The sequence below is a fragment of the Bombus pyrosoma genome, linkage group LG2 (genome assembly GCF_014825855.1).
Source record: "Bombus pyrosoma isolate SC7728 linkage group LG2, ASM1482585v1, whole genome shotgun sequence".
NCBI lineage: Eukaryota > Metazoa > Arthropoda > Insecta > Hymenoptera > Apidae > Bombus > Bombus pyrosoma.
This window is the reverse complement of record NC_057771.1, coordinates 283,053-303,826: the sequence shown is the minus strand read 5'-3', so window position 1 is coordinate 303,826 and position 20,774 is coordinate 283,053. Positions and strand designations below refer to the sequence as shown.

The following is a 20,774-nucleotide window of genomic DNA, read 5'->3' as shown; positions in this document are numbered from 1 at the left end:
CGCATAAAACTTTCAAACAAGTTCGAGACACATTTCCCTTTTTGAAATTGTTATTCGATCATTGCAAAGAATAATTTGTATCTCTAATAATTCATAATAACTAGACTTTTATATCAATGACGAAATATTTGATTAACTTAACTAATTTTGGCTGGATCTTATCTCCATTATTACAACAAATCTTTAATAAATCACGAACGCTATCGACCGGTTCGCAAAAAATTAGATATTGTATCCAGGGAAAAATATTTCATTAATTTTGACTCAAGAACTTACCAAAATTCCAAACTTCGTTTTTCTTACTTAAATTTCTTAATGAAACTGAGAGCCGTCTTACCTGAAATCAAAGAGAGAAAATAACACTTAGACATTACTTGTTAATGAGGCTTTTTGTTAAGTGTTGGTAGCCACTATTTAGAGATGCAACAGAGAAGATTCAGAAGCTAACAGCTGCTTTGTAACGCAAGAATTATATTTACGCGGGATGTCGCTACTACGCTATGAAGAAACATAGGTGCACATATGTTTAGAAATTTATTGGTCCCGATGAATTTAGATGAGAATCAAGGCTAATTATAGCTACAATCCCTGATTATTCTACAGCCGGAATTTCTGGTAGAATTAACCAACATCACGGCACAAAATCTTCAAATATTCAAGAAACTGGAAACCATTACGGTACGAACAAAATAAGAATAAAAGAAAAATCGATTGAAATATTAACAACGGATAAATAACAAGATTATCCATCAATTAGGTATACGAATTTAATAGAAATTTATTCTCCTGATAATTGTATTCTGCTAGAAATAACTTTGGGAACATTTCTTATCCTCACACGTTATATCGGATAATCTATCGCATTAATCTATTTCAATAACGTATCTTTTCATGGAGCATATTATAAAAGAAACTAATTAACAAATGTCATTTTACGAATATTAGTTTACACATGTATCGTTATTATCGATCATGTTACGTTTGAGGTCATTCTATTGTTCGATGTATGAACAATTGAAACAACAAACGTATCATTCAGAAGCTACGATGATCAATTACAATTATCAATTGAAATCCACATTATCGAGAAGTGATAATATTGAAGATATATATTATTTTTGAAAAGTAACTTTATAATTTACTTTGCAATCCTTATACCATCTCTTTATGATAGATAAATTTATGAAAATAAGTTATTTGTTTTTTAAGTAGTTCTAATGTAAATTCATAGATAAAAACAAAAGATGTAGTTGATCAGTCTGGCTTCTAAGAAGTTCAAAGAACAATAGCGTTACACGGTTTCTAATTTCTTGATTCTGTCGATTCTATAATATGCGCATATCGAAATCGTCTCGAAACCAGAACGATAGCTATCCTAGAGTTCGTCGTAAATCACTGGCCGATTCGATCGCAGCGAAAAGCTCCGCATCATCCGTCTCTGACAAAGTGTAGACCTGCCAAGGGATCTTCCGCTGTTGGAAACTTCCGGCCGTTATTTACGGAGTCTAGATTGGTGGTACTTCGTTCGAGTTTCGGCGCGAAACGTGAGGTTGAAATCGCAAATTGATCTCGACTCGTTTCAGAGGCGGTTACCTTTTATCACAGCTTCCTCTCTCTTTCCGCCTTGGTATAACTTTCCCGAATCGATTCTGCGTAACGAACATAATTTTCTTGGACTGTGATTGTGAATTACGTGACTCAGATTCGAGATTTTACTATCAATTTACAGAAAAATGTACCCTATTAGCGATACTTTGACGTTAATAAATGAGAGAAGGAGACAACGTGTAACTATAATTCGCGTGTGTAGACGAATGTAGCGTAATGTACAGTGTAAGTAATGTATATATGTGTATATATTGGTGTGTGAGAGAAGCAAGAATTATTAGAAGCCTACTTTGCATTCTTCCTTAAAGTGTAATTCTCCTCATAATTTTATCTTAAACAAATTAGAATTATAAGAATGACATCTTAACATGTTATAAGAAAAATTATGAGATACTCCTGACACATTTTTACTTATTCAATATTTTTATATATGATATATTTTCAAATATTAAAATTGGAAATCTAGTTTCGCGACAAAGATTTTCAGTCTGAATTTGGAATTTATCGCAAGAAAGAAAAAAGATATTGTTAAAACATATTATCAAGTGTTCTACTCTTTTATTAATATTACCAATGTTTATCGATTATTTATTTCACTAAAGATCCATTTCTACTTCCGTCGCTCCTATACTTTCGTTTTACAAATTCCACAAGAAAAGCTCATAATTAATTCACGTATTCCTGTGCACAATCTCGCGATTCCTGAAACCCAAACGCACAGGGGTTACTTTATTCAGTCGTTCGGCTTCCATGAACGTGTAAAACCCCTGTCACGCGCAATCATCATAAAAAGCCGGCGGGGTGGAGCGCGAAAGAAAAAGAAAATCATAAATACGCGGAGGAAGTGATGGCGTGTAATACCATTAGCCGAAGCGTATCTCTTGAATCACGGTTGCCCTTAAAAAAGATTTCAATAAAGCCGCAACGACGTCCACAGCGAAGAGGAGGACGTAATTCAAGCGTTTTTATCCGATCGCGGTGGCTCGATCGATTTTCCCATAAGTCCGTGAGCCGTATCGTCTTCGTAAGGAACTCCCGGCGAGCATAAAACTTTCATTGGATTCAGTAGTTACGTCTCACTCGATTCCCAGCCGGGAGAACAAACGGAAACGAGGCAACAAACTGCCTGTTCGCAATATAATTTTACCTAATACCGGACAAATGAAACAGTTATACGAATGTGAATCGAGCAAATGCTACAGCAAAGGTGTATAAGAGCGAAGTCTGACCCTACACCAGGCGGCAGTCTAGGTCAGACATGAATTCTTGATATCTAAAGCTTCGACTTAACCACAGACACTGGGTCTCTGATGTGTGCTCCGCAGCGCTGCCAACCGCGAACGCCTCTATGACAATCCCGTGGTATGTTAACGTCAGTCTACCGCTTGTTACCAACTCTCACCTCTTCTCTATCCCTGGTGCAATTGATCCGTGCGCGGGACAGCGGCACGAAGAAAATGCGCCCCGTGCAATCAGCGCACGTGTAGACCTCCACCGTAGGGCGAGTGTCGCTTGAATCTTTGATGCTGAGCTCGCTGGACAATTTCACGGATACGAGTAACTGTTAAGTACATGGACATAGCACAGTTAGGATATTTCTAGACAGTATCTGGGGTGAATTTACAGATGGCAATTATTTTCTTGCACTGTTTTAATGCTGCGGAAATTTCTATAGCAAATTGAGGATTTTGTTCCTTTCTATGATGTATAAGTGCTTGCTAGATATTATATTAACAGAATGAATATTAGACGAAGGATAGTATTATGAGTGATTAGTATTGTTAGATATGGGCGGTGAATTTATGAATGAAGATTCACAGACGCTGAAGCATTCTCCATTACCCTTGATTTATTATGAATAGTGCTTATTCGACCAGTTGCAGAGAGACGCGATCGTAAATTCCCGTTACGATTAGACTATCGACGCCACGAACTGATCGATCCCCTATTTCGATTAGAATAATAGAAGTGGTTTAATTAGTATTACACTTGATTAACAGTTCAAAGATAGTACATATTTCTAACAACTTTGTAAAAAAGATAGTTACGCTGGTGCGTAAGGTATAAGTTAAGTAGAAGATGATGAACCAGTGAAGACCGGTGACGACGCTGTTGCAAAGGAAAATTTTTACTCGGTGGTGATCGCCCCACCACTGGTCGTTTGCGGGTGGAATCCCAGGAAACATGAGAAAACCCACGTTTCCCCAATTTTTATCTGATGGAGCAATAACCGTAAGGAACCTCTTGACTCGAAGATGTTTTATACCAATTGACGGCCTTAACGGTAAATCAAAAAGCCTCGTTTTATGACAGTTCTTTAGGATTATTGCGATCTGCTTAATTCTATGTGCACAGCTGGTGGCCGCCTCGAACGTAAAGAGTCACCGTACGTAACAAATAGATTTAGATAAAGTTATCAAGAATTCTAAAACATTCGTTCTAACTTAAGTCTCACATAATCACTTTTCCTGCATAAACTGTATATCAGTCTAAAGCAAATTCTACACATAAAAAACATTCATCGAAGGCTACAAAATCTTGATTACAGGTCGATTTCATCCATAGCTAATATCAAGCGTGACGAGCATTTACCTCCAGTTTTCGGTTCGTGTTTACGAAGCCTAGTCAGGCGATTAGCCAATGCCGGCTGGATCCAGAGGCAATTCGTCTAGCTGGCGCGCGGCAATCGGTTCACTGGTCGAACCGTTCTATGGCCGGTAAGCTGTAGGCGTGCATCTCGCCTCAGCGTCCCGCGTACGCGCGATCCCACATATATATCAGCCACGCAATTGATATATCATCCTGTTGGTGAGCCACGTGCGCAATTGTTCGTTTACACGAACACGCGCACAGCGCGTTTACACGACCACTTGGCCGATCCACGTGTGTTTAACCTATTCGCCGAAAATTCGTCGATATCTCGATCCTCCAACGATCATCTCTCTCTCTCTCTCTCTCTCTCTCTCTCTCTCTCTCTTTCGTTCTACCCCACTCTCTGTTGTAGTCGTTGTGTCGACGTCGTTGTGTCGTCGTCGTTGTGCCGCACGCTAACCCACGTAGAAGCCGGGAATTATCCTCGAGACCGGAAGATCAGTTCCCAATAATCCACGGCACGCGCATTTACATCGGGAACGAGGTAATAAATACAGCGTTTACACGGAGACCGGGTCGGTCCACCTGCACTATAGACGTGCCCGGGAGTCAGGGAAAGGGGTCGGATAAATTCCTGGCCACGGTCCAGCGTTTCGAGTTTCCGAAACCGTTTTCCCGATACAAATGGACGCTGCTGCCTAGCACAGGCACCGAAGGCCAGCGAAACTGTGAAACTACCAAACTACCCTACTAAATGAACCAGTCACTGTCCAAAGGATTGAGAATAGAGGAAGCGGAGATAAAGATAGAAGAAGCGAACACGAACTTCTTCTGCTTCTTCGATTATCGCGTGCAAACTGTGATCGATGATTTCTTATTTACCATAGGGTACAAAACAAGCGGATTGTATGTATGTGTGTATATAGTAAGATTGATGCAATGAGAACGAAGGAAAACCCGAGAAACCATTGAATATACGGTACACATTGTGGAATCTCCACACTCACGTATCATTCTTTTAATTGCCGATTGTTTAATATTTTAAACAACTATAAACTCCAACGAAATTATAAATTCCAAGAAGAAGCAGGGAAAAATGCGTTTCATGTATGAAGTGAAGGAAGATACCGAGCTGGCCGACTAGTCACTAAAGCTACGTAGCAAGCTCGTGGCTTACACACAGGATAGTAGAAGCCAGATCAGAGGGTGTATTTGTATGTTACATCCCTGTATAAGGTATAGTTAGACGAGGACTTTCGAGAGTTGTGTTTAGTGTACATCTCTCTGCCAACGAGTATAGAAGGACCACCACAGTAGCCATATGAACTTGTTCTCTAGTGGAGAACAAAGAGAAAATTGTTTGTAGTAGACCATACCTACGAGAGTAGACTCGCGCAATCTCTTAAAAATTACTTCCTAACTGTTCTTTCGAGGAATCCAGCGAGATAAGATCGCGAAGCTAAAACACCAAGGTAATTAACTAATTTATTAGATTAATTTACGTCGCGAGATAGCATCGGTTGGCTCGAAACGAAAAGATTCGGTTTCCTTTTCTCCGATGTGTACTGCTTTATTATCCCATTTACTAAGTGGTCGAGCAATCGTGAATATTCCATCTTATCAAGGAGCTTGCGTCGCGCGGAATATCGAAGGTATTCGCAATTGAAGCCGCTGTAAATAGCACGGTATCACGAAACATTTGATATCGGCGAAGTCGATACGCAATAAAGATAATAAGCAACAGGGTAATTAGCGAAAAGCCACTTAGCAGCGTATTAATATCGCGGTATAACGCGTTCTAACTGAGAATCGCGCGAGTGTTTTAGATATTGCTTGTTCTTGTATGTTTCATGCATCGATTACAATTTATCGTTGGAACACACCGGCTACTGTATAATTACGCGTAACTTTACGACATATATACGGGGAAACATACAAAATGTTATCATATAAAATAGTTTAAGAGATTACTCTTCATCTACGAGCGGAACGGTAATTAGGAAGCGTATTACGCGAGCTATTTGTTAGTAATTACCGATTGCTCGTCACGAATGCTACGGTAAAGTAATTTTTCGCTTTTGCGTTATTGAATTACCAGAGGAATCCTTTGGGGATTCTTCCTTTTTCCGTGAAATTCTGTTTGGTGATTTGTTACATAAATATTTGTTCTTATGATGGATAATGTTCCGCGTGCTACCCTTTTTCCTTTTAATGAAAGCCTTCTGAAAGCTAAAATGAGAACGTCGGAGAAGAGAAACAATTAAATAAATCAACGGTTATTCTCAGGCACTAATTCTCCTTGAAACGACGTTCGTGGATCGAGCAAAATATATCTATAACTTACGATAAAGTTCGATTACAACGCAACGAGAGAGAGAGAGAGAGAGAGAGAGAGAGAGAGTTCGCAAAAAAGGAGAAATGCAGTGGATTAGTCGCGGTGTCAATGTAAAACGCGAAGGAGGACAAATCACGATACGCTGGCAAAACCTCACAGACCATTAAACGCGGTCCTTATCAACGCATAAAACAATGACACCCTCGTATCGGCGGTTTATGCCCTTCGTTCATTCGACAATGTTAGGGGCTCGCGTGTTGGACTTGCTATCTCTTTTAACACGTGCGTCACGATCCACGATGAAATCACGTTGCAAATCAAACGACTCGCGCACCGATGCAACCAGAAGACACGATCGTTACAATCAGTTTGTCAGTTTGTTTTGTAATTTAAAGTGGACTAATTTTGGAGATGATGAAGATGCTTGAAACTTCATAATTTACTGTTTCAAATAGGTGAAAGATTTAATGTCATGAGATAATATGTAGAATCTATTTCTTATAAATTTCTTAATTTTATTGCACAGGTACACGACTAGTATTCAATTTTTAAGAAACAGAGGATTTACTTTCGTAATGTGTAAGGTACATTTAAAAAATAGTAGCTTCTGAACGGCACAATTGTGGGGTAAGTACTCCAATGGTATTACTGGTACACTGAAGTTAATATCGAGTTTTATAAAGATTCAAATTTAGTTTGGCATCGCGGTGTAGAAAATTACAGTTGGGCGTCGTTAACTCTACGCTAATTCGTTGTGTGCACGTGTAATTACCTTCACCGGCGACACTGTACTGCGTGAATTTCTATGGAATTAAAAGTTTGAACTCGAATGGGCAATGTTTTGTATTAAACTTTCCTACCGGAATTAGATGTTTTATGATAATAAATTGAAAATTGTTTCACCTACTGTCTTATTTTACAACAATAAGATACATGTCTAAAGTTAAATACAAGTATAAAGTTCAGACTCTGTAAACGAATTACAAACTTTTAAAAAATGTTTGAATAATACAAAAAATACAAAAAAAAAAAATAGAATACAAGAGAAATTACATAAATTTGCACATTCATTTTGTAATATTATTTTACCACAAAAATTTGTAGAATCCATCAATCCGTAAGATCTACGCTGAAATCGCTTAGAAAAAGTTATCAAAGACCCATCAAATATTCCACGCACAGACAGGCAACTGCGGCTATTGTTCGCGAAACCGTTTCCAATCCTCAGTCCCAACAATCGAATTCGCTATTTACAATTCGACCCCGTTTCGCGTGGAATAAGGGAACCATCTTCCGGCGGGCAGTTCGCGGAACATTATACGACAGTCCGGCGCGCTAGAAAAGCGCGCGAGGAAACGAGAAGGAAATACGAGGGCCTGGAATGGAACGGGACGACAGTCGGACGAGAGCAGAAAATAACAGAGCGAACAATTTGAGAGATTACAGAGGCCCTGGTGCTGGTTTCCAATCGGTTGAACCCGGCCGCTGGCCGCATACCTTGTTGCCCACCTTTCTCCGTCCATCTTCCCATAGCCAGGTTTCTCTTTTTCCCTTGGCTCCGTTGTATCCCAGCGATGCGGCCGTTTTGCATTTTCTGTTCTGCATTTTGCGTTTTGCCACGCGCGCGCTCCACAGACAAATTTAGCGTAAATAATACGCGTTCCGGCTAGCTGCATCGTGCACGTTGCTTTCTAACCCACCGTGTCGCAATGCAGAATCGAAAACCTTCGATAAGCTTGTCGTACGGGTACAATGATCGGGTGAACGATCGGATGAATCATTTTATATTTGGTGAATCGAGGAAAAAATTGGCAGAGGAGAAATTTGAAGAATATTTAACTTATTAACGTGGGTTAATTTTTAATTTGGATCAGTATAATTTAATAACACTCACGTATTAAATGATACTTGTATGCTGTTCATATAATTAACCACAATAATAAATATTGATATAATATACATGACATTTTAATATAATTTTAATTGCAGAATAGGGACTTTTTATTGAAACTAATATGTGAATAAATACCAGAAATGTTAGAAACACCATTATCCATTGTGAGCAATTTTCTTATCATCCGCGAAGGCCAAGCAAAACCCAAGGCTATCAATCTTCCTCCACCAAAACACGTAGCGATTTACAGGTTTAAAGGTGACAATAAGTACTTCCCAGTAGATACATTATGCGATTGTGCATTCAACTTACGTACATAGGTACATGCATACGTGACGCGGTCAAACACGACAAGATATATACATGGGCTTTCATGGCGTGTCGCAGCTACACGGAGGTCCCTGATAGCTGCTTTGAAGCTTGGCCCATCTAGCCGCTCTCCGTGTACACCCCTTCCTGCGACCTTCTTCACCTATCCTACCCCCGTTGGCCATGTTTGCACGGTACCGGTTATAGATTTGCGCGCGTACACGTGAGTGCGCTTGCACGCACGTGCACGCGGCTGGACAAGCTCCCCAGGCTCTGACGTACGAGGATTCCAGGCTGATCCGTCTTGATTTAGAAGCGGACTACGCGCGCTGTGGCCGGATACCGACCGTCCGAATTGAATGCCGGTTACGGAATTAATTCGAGCCGCGTCCGTTTGATCGGCGATTCGATTGAATTCGGGCCCTAACTCGCCTCGAAATATTACCGCCGTCTCTGTTTAACAGGCTAAGATTAGCGGCCCCACGATTCCAGCTGCCAGGTTGCGGGAATATGTTTCGAGCGTGGCTCGGTATTTTGGCGAGCCTGGAACGCTTACCGACCGATCTGATGGTATATCGACCATTTCGACCGGAGAATTGCCTTTTGCCGATGGTCCTTTGGATGAAGAGGGTTAGTAGTGCGAAGAGGGGCGCGTTTAAATTATCGTGCATCATTTTGACATGTACCGCTGTACGTTTCTCATTCAAAGTTTCATCGTCAACTGTTTTAAAAAGGTGACAAACCATGGAAGTGGTATCTGCAATAATTGTTGCTAAATGTATTGAAATTGCTACGATCCTTTAAATGACCGTTTAAGAAGAAAATGTAATATATTTTATGTAACAGAATAATGAATATTCGACAATGGTAATGTCATAAAATGTGTGTAGACGTAAAACAATCCCTAGGAGCCAGAATTTTCATTATTTATATTAAAGAAAAGAATAAATGACATACCTGATGCTACACTAACTTCGAGTAAATTAATTTACCAATAATTGACCAAATAATTTTAGACAAGCCCAATATCTTTAAACGCAAGACGAATCTTTCAATCTCTGGAAGAACAAAACAAAGAAGGGGACGCAGGTAGTCGTTGGGGGGATAAATGTCGGGGCAGGGAATTCACGATGCAGCGACAGGGTGGAACACGAAAGCATTTCGTCAACATTTCTGGCAGCAAGTCGGTTGCGAGATTTCCATCTGTCACGAAAGGATGCCGGCTAAGAAGCGTTGGCGGAGGATGAAAGGGAGAGAGAGAGAGAAAGAGTGAGAGGGGGGAGAAGAGAACGGAGAGGGATGAACGCAGAGGCGAGAAAACGTTTTCAAACATCCGCCGTAGCCTGTGCATCTCAAGCAAAGTGAGATGTCTTAGCCGTTGACGGTGGATGGTCGTCGATGTGGAAGGCTGGCGCGTCTGAATCCTGAGGGAAGCTCAGGAGAAAACGTGGAGGGGTGGAAAACGAGGCGACGAGGAATTCCGACGGGAAAAGGAACGTAAGACAGGAGGGCAGAATGCGAGAGCAAGAGAGCTATGAACCTCGCGAGAAGAAGCCACGTCGACCGTAGGGTAGTTTATTTGGACACTGATTTGAAGCGAACGCTCGGAAATTTGACATTCCCGTGAACTTTCCGTAGCTGCAGCCAGCTTACCGTATGCCTCTGGAAGACGGCCGCCCGCTGGGAACGGGTTAGCATCCACGGATATTTCGTATTTTCGCCGAGGCCAAACCTCCACCGAGCGACCCCTCTCCCGAATACGTAAACGGCGAGTTTCAGTGAATTTTACAGAGTCGCCACATGCGCCTCTCCGAATGGCTTCCGAGTGATTCCTTGCCCTGCTGCTCGAGTAGAAAAATACTTTCTGGAATTCCGACGAAAATCGACAAGAGATGGTACGGACACATATCATAATTAATTAAATAATAGAAGAATTCTCCGACTTTTCTAATTGAAATAATTGCCTTTCTCTTGGATGGACGGAAGAGAAAAATTATTAAACACGAAAAATAATTATTATATAATTTTCCAATCGTAGTAAGAAGTTTCTATCTGCGTAGGCACCTCCAAAACATCACCATTCAAATCTACATAATCTCTCTTTGAAACAAGTACATATCACTTAAGACAATGTCGCAATTTTTCAAACAAGATTATAATGTAAACCACTCGGTTCAGTATTTTAGAGTCTTGCATAAAGCAAGCTACATGTCCACTAAGATGAAAAAATATAATTTTTGTCTTCGAGCGGAAAGATTTCGACACCTGGGACGCCAATGAATCACACGATCTCTCTCTCTATATATATACCGAGTTCCGTTTTGCTTTGACGTAGCCTAGGAGGGGAAGAGGGAGACCTTTTGACCCGGTGCATCTTTATTAACACGCGCAATCCCGATTTATTTCTGGGCCGATTAATCCTTCTGCACAGCACGAACGTCTACAGAAAAGAAAACGAAAGCTTCGCGGAAGTCTGTCGTACGGGATACATTTATAGCGGCCCTCTCGGCCCCATCACGTTGGATAGCCGATTTCGTCGTTTTATCCCCCGGTCAGTTACGCGGAAACAGTGAATGGAATAACGGATAGAAAGCATTTCGGACTTCGGCAAGTTATTGCCATGTGGATGGAAACGTTGGAATGATACCATCGCGCGTGAAAATAAACTGTCATCTAAGAATCGGCGATATTTTTAGAAATCCATTGTTTCTAATGTCTTTACAATTTACATGCCTCGTTTTTCTCATTTCAACACTTGCACAATTAAACAGGCGCCATGCTGATTAACTCCGTAAATTGGAACGTGTAGGAAGATGATTACAAACACTATTTTCTTAAATTTAGCTTAAAATTTGGAATTATTTGTACTATCACTTTATGATAAATAATTTTATAAAAATTAGATATCTTCTCTGCAATGATAATTATATATTTGGATAATTTGTAGGAACATAAAAAGTGAAGTTGGTCAATTTGACTGCTAAAAAAAAGCTCAAATCATTCCTGAATCTCGTATCCACGTAAAGCCGCTGCGAATGATCTAGCAACTGATACAGCAATTTAAAAAAAGAGAATATTCCACATAATCTCTAGACATTCGTATAATGCACCATGTAGTCTCCTATCTCTTATAGAAAATTTGTGGAGCTCGCATAATGGCGTGCGAGATAACCAGAGGGAAAAACTGTCGAAATCGTTATCGGCGTTGTTGCAAACGCGGCACCAATGATTGACTTCAGCTTGGTTCATTACTGTACTGACACACACGGCTGCGCCCTGATAACGGTATTATCGACATTTGCCCGACACCCCCTCTGTATGCCATTTTCGTCGTTGGCTACGCGTGTTCCTCTAAACCGTTCCGGTTGTTTATTTTACCTCTTCGCGGCACGTGAGAGAAACCGAGCATCGACCGTGGACACACTACGGTGATGCACGAAACCAGAGATAAAAATGAAATTCACCCGCGGGTTAGATACTTTTTGATATATAGACGAATATTCCGCGTGTTACGAGGCTGTGAGACGCGAAGATTATACGTTGCGAATTCGTAATCCGATTACGCGTGCACCAGGAATTAATTCTACGCCAGTAATCCGTGCGCTACGTGTCCAATTCGAAGAAGAGCCATGATGTAGAGAAATAGGGAGAGACAAAGAGAGACAGAGAAGGAGAGAGAGGAGAATATTATTTTCAGAGGTCTGCCAGGCCACGAAACGCGGTTAATTAAAGTGTTCTGTAAACTGACCGTTTCTGGAGGGTGCCACGGCCCTGCGTAAGAGGGTGTAAATGACATCAATTGTAAATATTCGAGGGAAGCACCTGCTCGTGATTCACGCGTTCACACATGGATCCCTTTCCGCGGGATAATGCGATAAAAATATCAGATTTTGTTTGAATTGAAGTGCAACTTTCGCTCACAGAATTAAAAGATTTTAATTATTTGTATATTATTTGTACAAATGAAAATATATTACTAGAAATAATTCGAGAATCTGTCTCCTCATTGCTTTGATTTTTATATCTATCTCTTGTGTCTGTCATTTCAGCTTTTATGAATATTTTAAAGTTACTCTTTGTTACAGTATGATATGAATAGTCTTAGTTTATCAAGCATGCAGCACTTTCAAGTTTTTCTGTTCACTTGGCTAGCACAGTAGAACCGTATACAGTAATCGTCCTTTAATTGTTTTTAAATAAAATAAATTATAGTTCATTCTAAAATTCAGCTCTGAATTGAGAGAGTTAATCGAAGAAAATATTAAAAGAAACAAGAGAAAATGAACGCTTGAATAATTCGTAGATGTCACGTAAAAAAAAAAGAAACAGTGTGATTGTATAATTTATCGGAATGCTAAATGCAAATTCAAGGGAACTAACAAGTACTCGCTATTAATATTGATACATACCTACAGAAACGTATCAGATACCAATCCTGACTAATTCGAAGGTACATCGTGTTACGTCGCGTGTGACATCTGCACTCCATCCCTCGCTACCAACGGCAGCTAACGGCCAACCTACAGTCTTCCCGATTCTCAGTAGACCCAAGGAACCGCCATAAAGCGTTAACTTTAGCTTCATTGTTTTCACACATGTTCGTCAGTCAAATTGCTCGTCTCGAAGAATTTCTAATCCTATAAGTATTTTTAGTTTATGGCTGGGTCTTGGAAAAGTTCTTGGGTTTATTAGGCGCTCTTAAAAATCACGGAGTAAGCGAACAGTCACCAGATGAGAAAAGCGAACATATGTCCATCGAAAAAGACTGTTTTTCCTCAGGAACAAAGTCACCCCCGCTCTACGTTGGTAGGAGACTTCTTCATATCCTGTTCATTAGAGTGGGTCATAACCAATCGGCATCGCGGATCGTTACCCTCACTTCCTAGACAAAAAGTGTGAACAACGAATTCGCGTTCTTCGGTCAAAGGGCGCACCCACATCAAGCTTTCCTGCGAGACACCATAAGAGCAGTTCAGCACTTTCGAGCAAGTCGTCAACAAGTCTTCATCAAGTCGTCAATAAGGATTCGGTCGAATACAGTCAGTCGACATCATCTTACGCAACGATACGGAAAGAGTCTCAGGTCGTACTCGTCGTTGTTCGTACAAACATTCGTTATTGTATAACACCGAAGTTGTTGGATCGATTAAATATATAGTAACCTGTTAATCGCAGCGTTATTTCAATTAATCACCCTTATTATCCCACAAGAAATAAGGGATCGTACGATTCGTGGCGTCGATTAGTCAATCGTAACGGGAATTTACGACTCTCGTTGGCGCGCTTCTTCGAGATCGCGTTTCCCCGCGAACGTGCGAAAGTTCACATCGAGCCGATGCTCTACACGGAGAAGGTAAGAATTCGTACTGTTTTGTTCGTTGAAACCTGTCTCTCTATCTCTAATTTTATCAGGAAGTTATTGAAGTATTATATATTGTTTCATTCTGTAGACCATTAAACAATATCTCAAACTGAGCACATAGTTAAATAGTTTATAGCAACATAATAAACAGAATTATCAATCCAACATGAAAAATCATCATGACGAGGAAATTCAATATTTTCCAATATGAAAAATGAGTTGTAAAACAAATGCGTTTTAAAATAAGATACATAATGCAAATAGCGCACAGAGAAATTTAACATCCTCACATGTTTGAACACCACTTCAACCGTTATTCCATCGCGAAACATTATCGTATCAATAATTCTCGCTTTCAAGTGGCGACATATTCTTCCAACTGTTGGCACGCATTGAAAAAATTCGGTCATATTGTTTTTCTTCGATCGTCTGCAAAAGTGATTATCCGGTGTTATATACTTTTTCCAAAGCTTCCGCGTTAAAGCAAAAGGAAAACGAAATAGAGAAAAAATGAGGAAGAGAAAAATTGAGAAGGAGGAAAAAGATAAAAAGAGCCAACCACCGTCGGAAATTCGCAGGCCACGTGATACATGCAAGTGAGGGAAAGTTAAACGACCATCGAATTTACAATAAATCTCGACAGAGCTTTTAGTACTTTCCTGTAGATAAGGCAAACACGTTAATGGATTTTTCCAGCGGCGCTCTTTATCCGTACCATGGACCAACCATTTTCTATGCACCTATACACGTAGCGAATAAACACGATAACCTAATTCAAATTGGCTTATCGCCTCGGTTCACCGTAAACATTTTTCGCCGCAGCTCTCGATGCAGGGCAGAAAGAGCTAGACTGAGAAAGCGAGACTCCGGCGGGTTCGTATCGTTCCGTTCAGTTTACGAAGCTGATCGCAAGAAGCACGGGGAGAACGTTATCGGCTGCAATCACGTGCACGTATATGCGCGCGTGCACCATATACGCAGGCCGAGTTTCGCACTGAAATCTCCGGGGAGGAAGTTCGTATCGCAGATTGCAGCATACGACGGCGGCATCGGGAAATACTCGATTCCTGTTCCAGAACAAGAATACGATGATGAAAAGGAGCGGAACGGGAGACAAGTGGAAAGAGGACAGGAATAAAAAAGCTACCAGGGTGGGCGTCCTTACGAATTCAGCCCGCGAAAGGCATACGAGAGAGGCAGATAAACAATGAACGATAAACAGAAACGGCGAAAGAATAGAGAGAGAAAACGAGCCAGGCTCGTCGAACTACGATTTGGAATGTTCAGGGTGCAACGAGGGAAAAGATGGTAGCCTACGGAGGCCGATGAAAGGAACAGCGCTCCACTGGCAAAACAATCAATTATCAAGAAAAGTTTCGAAAGCAACTGGGATTCGTTCGACTGTTTCTCCTCGGTTCGAAAGCCGATTTTTGCGATCAGTTTCGAAAGGGCTGGGTATCGAACAGGAGAGACAGAAACAGGAACCAAAAGTACAACAGAAAGAGAGAGAGAGAGCGAAATGAGAAAAGGATCTCGGCTACTTTACTCAAACTCCTGGAAAAGTTTTCCGTTCTAAACGATCAAACGTCCTCCTTCTCTCTCTTTTGTGACCCCACTTCGTTCACCAACGAACTCCGCAACCATGCGACCCTTCAGGCAAGGGAATTGATTCGTGTTCCGTACTTTGCGCGATTACGACGACCCTCGAATATAAATCGACAGCTCCGATAGAACCGACAGAGATGAGTTCTAGTCGTGGCGCGCCGAGGATCGAACACAGTCGATGGGACGAGGCCGCGTTTAATTGCGGAACGAAAAAAATTGACAGGCACGACGATTGCGACGTCGCCGCGTCGATGTTCCGAGGAAAACTCGGCGTCTAGCTTGGCTCGGGTCTAGCAACAAATGAGTTTTACATCGAGGGTCGAGGAATGAACGTTCGACGGCTTGAACGCAGGGATCTTCTTCAGATCGTTTCCATCATCATTAGGCGCAAGTATTTGAAAGTTGTTACACGTCCAGCGAGTAATATATTCTTCGGATTTAGGTAGGAATGAGTTGAAATTTCTGACTGGAAAGTATTCGTCAAAAAGTTGTTACAATATTTTAATCGACGCAGGTTGAACACGTTTTACTTGTTCATCAGAAATTGTGAAATACATTGAGAATCCTTTTGTGATTGGAGCGAAAGTGAAAGAAACAAAATGGTAAGGAAAAACGTTGCCAAGAATCAGAATGAAATTGCCAAGGAAGACCGAATAATTAACAGTGAAACTAAACTCACTCAATTTCAAAACTCATCACGTTTATCCCAGCAGCAATTAAATAACTCTGACATGGAATTATCCTAACAAAATCTACGACAAATCCAACCAGAAGCAAAATTCACGAAATAACCTCTCAGTCGTTTAAACGAGAAACAGCCTCGAGAGATCACAAACCAAGAAGACACCTAATATTCCGTGCACGGGTGCCTAGTTTCAAGTGGATCCAGACTTTCTTGGTCGGCCGAGTTTATCGGCGAACGTCGTTAGCGTTACGGCGAATTGGGACGCCTTAATTAATGTCGATTTCTTGGTGGTGGAATTTCAGGAAACGGAAGGCAGCTCGGCAGGAGGTGGATACAGTCGAAAATGTGTTAACGAGCGGGCAAATAGCGGAGGCGCGTGGATGTATGAGTGCTAAGTGCCCCGTGAGGAACGAATCTCACATTGAAACGTAATCGAAATCAGTGGATACACGCTTCTAACTTGTCTGCTGAACGTTTAAAAAAGGAGGCTCGTTAACACGGACAACTCATCGAACGGTCGTCGACCACCACGAGGCTGCGTAAGGAAAGATCTAAGAAGCAAGGAAACACGACTGTTTGCAGTGCTATCGGGCCGTGGTCCGAGTAGAATTTTCTTGGCTTAAGCACCCAAGAAGCTCCAACCTGCAATGATGAAGCAAATTCCACAACCTGGCTAAAAGCAAAGAAAGCGAAACCACTCGAGGGCTTTCGAAATTTTTCGCCCGGAGACGCGAGCGTCGTCGCAAAATTGTCGTCCCTTCTGGGAGCGTTTTTCGCTCGAGAAACCAACAAGGACCAAGGATTTTTCTTCTGTCAAGCGCGGCCACGTTATGCTTCCTTTGCGCTGTTCCTTGTAGCGTCTTGTTGTTGGCAAAGGTTTTATAATAGCTGGATTTTTAGTTGTGTTGTACTTATGTTTGAAACGTAAGGTGGTCGTTGAAGAAGTCGATCTAGAGGTAAAGTCGATGAAAGTAAGTTTCGTGGAAGGGATTCTTCTCACTGTTTATAATATTATAAGCGATTGGTACTGGGAGTTCAGAAAGAATGGAGAAGAAATATTCAGGTAATACGATGGACAGAAATTTCCCTGTATAATCACGTCAAGCGTTACTTATATCGAGTATCAACGAAGCATAAGAAATGGCAACTCGTTCAAAGTGCAGTAAACTCGAACAACGTATAAGCAGCAGTTAGAAAGGACGTAAACGGTGACTGACTAATAATCTCGTCGCGATTTAAGAAGCTATGAATTTTCCGTTTCCAAGCAGGAGATATGCAATTCAATCTTGACTAAAGTATAAGTAGCTCTTCACACTGTATCGTCTTTCCAATTTGCCCTTATCAAACTGGCTGAAATTCCAAGTGCGCATTATCTACGATCGAGTTCAACGATCACCTCGTTATAATGCTACCATATTAGACGTTGGCGTGATCTTTAAAGGGCAGGAATTGCATTTTACTTTATCGCGGTGAGACGTTTCTTCGTGACTCCGAATCAGGCGAGAATCTCCAAGGACTTTCGCATGGCTCGATGAAACAGAGAGAAAGAGGTAGTTAGACACACTTGCCCCTCGTAACACCACTCGTTACACGAGACGTGTCCAAAACTAAATTTTGCCTACGTGCCCGGCGAACGAGTATGCACGACGACAGCCGGCCCCTCGCACAATGGAAGCTACAAAATCAGAGATAAGTGGCGCCTGGCGACAGAATTCTGGAATACCTTAGCGGCTAGGGACCAGCCGTTTAATATGCGTGGAGAGAAACGACCACCGTCAAAACTCCCTTCATCCTTACCTTCTAATTTATGCAGCCCCCCTCTCTTCTGTTTTCTACTATTGTACTACGTTCATGGTATATTTGGGTTAACTGCTACCTCGTGAGCAATCTCGACATTCCGTTCGATCGCTATTTCATGTTCTAGTACCAAAAGAAAGATCTGACAAAAATGTTTGTTATCTGAATTTGCGGTATTGAATGTAAATAATTGTGAAAAGATCGTAACATAACAGTATATTGTTTGAGAGAAGAATTAGATTGCAAGTGACAGTAAAAATGGACGGTCCCCGACAAAAACTTCTTTTCTTTATAAATTAATCATTCCTATTTTCTCTTCTATATTCTGTTCACTACTTAACAAATTATACATTACATAACAAATATTTTATTCATGCCTGCATACTTATTTAAGTCGAAAATTTAGATAATTATTGTGCCGCTTATTTATTTCAATTTCCAAATTAATTCACAAATCTCTAACAATCTCCTTTTCTACTTCCTCTACACGGAAAGCGATATTTATGTTCAAAATATTCGATACACGAAAAATATCGAAGAAATACGTTCCGTGGAATTTCTACCGATTTACGCAATTACGAAGCATCGAGCACAGCTTTTGACGAGTAGCTCCGCGTGTTACCTGAGAAGGCGAGCTACGTGCAAGGATCAGGCACCCACGCTTCGATACCCCGGAATAAGTTAAACCACGTAACTGGATCTCGAAACCGTTCTTTGAAGCGCAGCATGGAAGAACGATGTCGTCGTCGGTTCTCCTTTCGCCCGATAATGATAACCTTGGGGCGGATCGAGATCGACGTCTCAACTTCAGAAAGACGAGTCTCGATTTCGACGGGTCGATCTTCTGCAGTACCCTATATACCGACTGATATCACGATCCATGTATATAGATGCGTATGTTGTAACACCTTGTTTACGAGTTGAGATCGTATGCTTCGGCAATGCAAGCGCGACTTCACACTGTCTATTATTTCTTCTACATTCGTGTTCTTGCTCGTAGCAATTTTGATCCTTCAGCTGCGTGTAATCTTTCAGAAGGTAAAGTTATACTACAATAAGACTTCATCTAGCAATGTACAATATTGAAATTCAAGAAAGTGGTGCTTTTAGTATTTTGATCCTCAAGATATGTTTAAAGGTACGAGAGAAATATCACTTTCTCTTAACACTACATTAATTTTTCTTCGTTGGAGATATACAGAACGTCGTAGTATCATCTTTAAATACTACATATATAAATATCATAAATACTACACAGTTCTATTGATTCGATTACAACGAGTTAAAAAATTGTAATTTAGTATCTCGTGGCTCATTAGTTCCAATCTAGCAAAATAGAAATGACATATGGTACTGGATAACATATATACTTTCGAAAATGATCACTTTGATCGAAGATTTCAATTGAAATCAGGGCTAGTCAAATTAACCGTCTTCAATATACATTAGTCGGCCTATTAATGCGGCCATTTCAGAGGAGACATTTCATTATTTGTAGATTTATTTCACAAATTAATTCTCGGCCCGCATTCTTTGCACCAATAAAAATGAAGTTGCTCAATAAATTATTTTATACTCGTTCGCGTGACAAATAGGTGATAAATGCACGGTGCGACCATACGTGTCTCGCATTTCATTACACACTGGAATAATCGAACTCAACGTTCGAACGCGTGTAACATTTTTATCGCGCCCATCATTTACAACGATCCACTGTGTCCACTGGAACGCGCGACGGCTAATATTTACGTAAATAAATGTTGATTATCGCCTGCGAATTGAAATCGCGCTGGAAAATTTTCATGCGAATTGAAATTCGAATCGCGTAATGATGTACCATTTGGCGATTCAATCATGATATTTCGTAAAAGCGAGATAGTTATAAATGCTATTTCTTTGTATGAATCATTTAGATTCAGATAATTTTTCAAATTCTGATTGTAAAGAAGATTGTAAAAAAGTTAAATAATGAACTTATACTTTAAAATTTTCAGAAAGAGCAGAAGTAAAGGTTACTATTAAAAAAAAAATGGCAATTACAACGTGTAAGGAGAATCTTTATTGTTAAAGACGGAGTGTGTTCCTTGTTCGGGGTTTACTTTGGCAGCGTCATCTTAATAAAAGCTCATCCGAGTTTTTGTGTGCAAAAAGGGGAATCGGACAGCGTTTAATTAAGCCAATTGAATCCCTCCACTCGGCGAAAAGTTTGCTGTTGGGCCGAAGTGAATTAGTTTCGCCTAAAAAGCTTCAAGGAGACTGATAATCAACCGTCGAATAAACCCTTTCTCATCTCCGTGCTGTAGAATTTCACCTTGGTTACAATGGGCGAATTTAATTAAAAACAACTACTGTTGATGGTTTTACACCATTGTACCATTGCAAATAGAGAGAAAAGCAACAAAAAGAAAAAAGGATTAGACCAATAAAAATAGAAATAAAATAAGAAAAAGGGTAAAATAAAATAGCAAAGGAACGATATTTATGCGAAAAGCATCGCTCTTCCTCTACTCGAATTTTTGAATAGAGCTAAAAACTGAAAGAGCGTCCATTCGCTACGACCCGCTAATTACGAACTTAACGGAGAAAA

General features: G+C 40.6%; 2 protein-coding genes across 8 annotated transcripts in view; both read right to left on the bottom strand.

The window, feature by feature from the left end:
• The window catches only part of LOC122577582 (RNA-binding protein Musashi homolog Rbp6), a 759,888-nt gene that overhangs the window by 511,144 nt on the left and 227,970 nt on the right, over nt 1–20,774 (bottom strand). The gene's annotated exons all lie outside the window — the stretch shown is intronic.
• On the bottom strand, nt 1,437–14,511 carry LOC122577583. Its single transcript, XM_043748950.1, has 3 exons — nt 14,391–14,511; nt 3,011–3,169; nt 1,437–1,649 (listed from the first exon to the last, which is right to left on the bottom strand). The coding sequence occupies exons 1-3, from the start codon at nt 14,508–14,510 to the stop codon at nt 1,590–1,592; spliced, it is 339 nt and encodes a 112-aa protein (XP_043604885.1). The 5' UTR covers nt 14,511; the 3' UTR covers nt 1,437–1,589.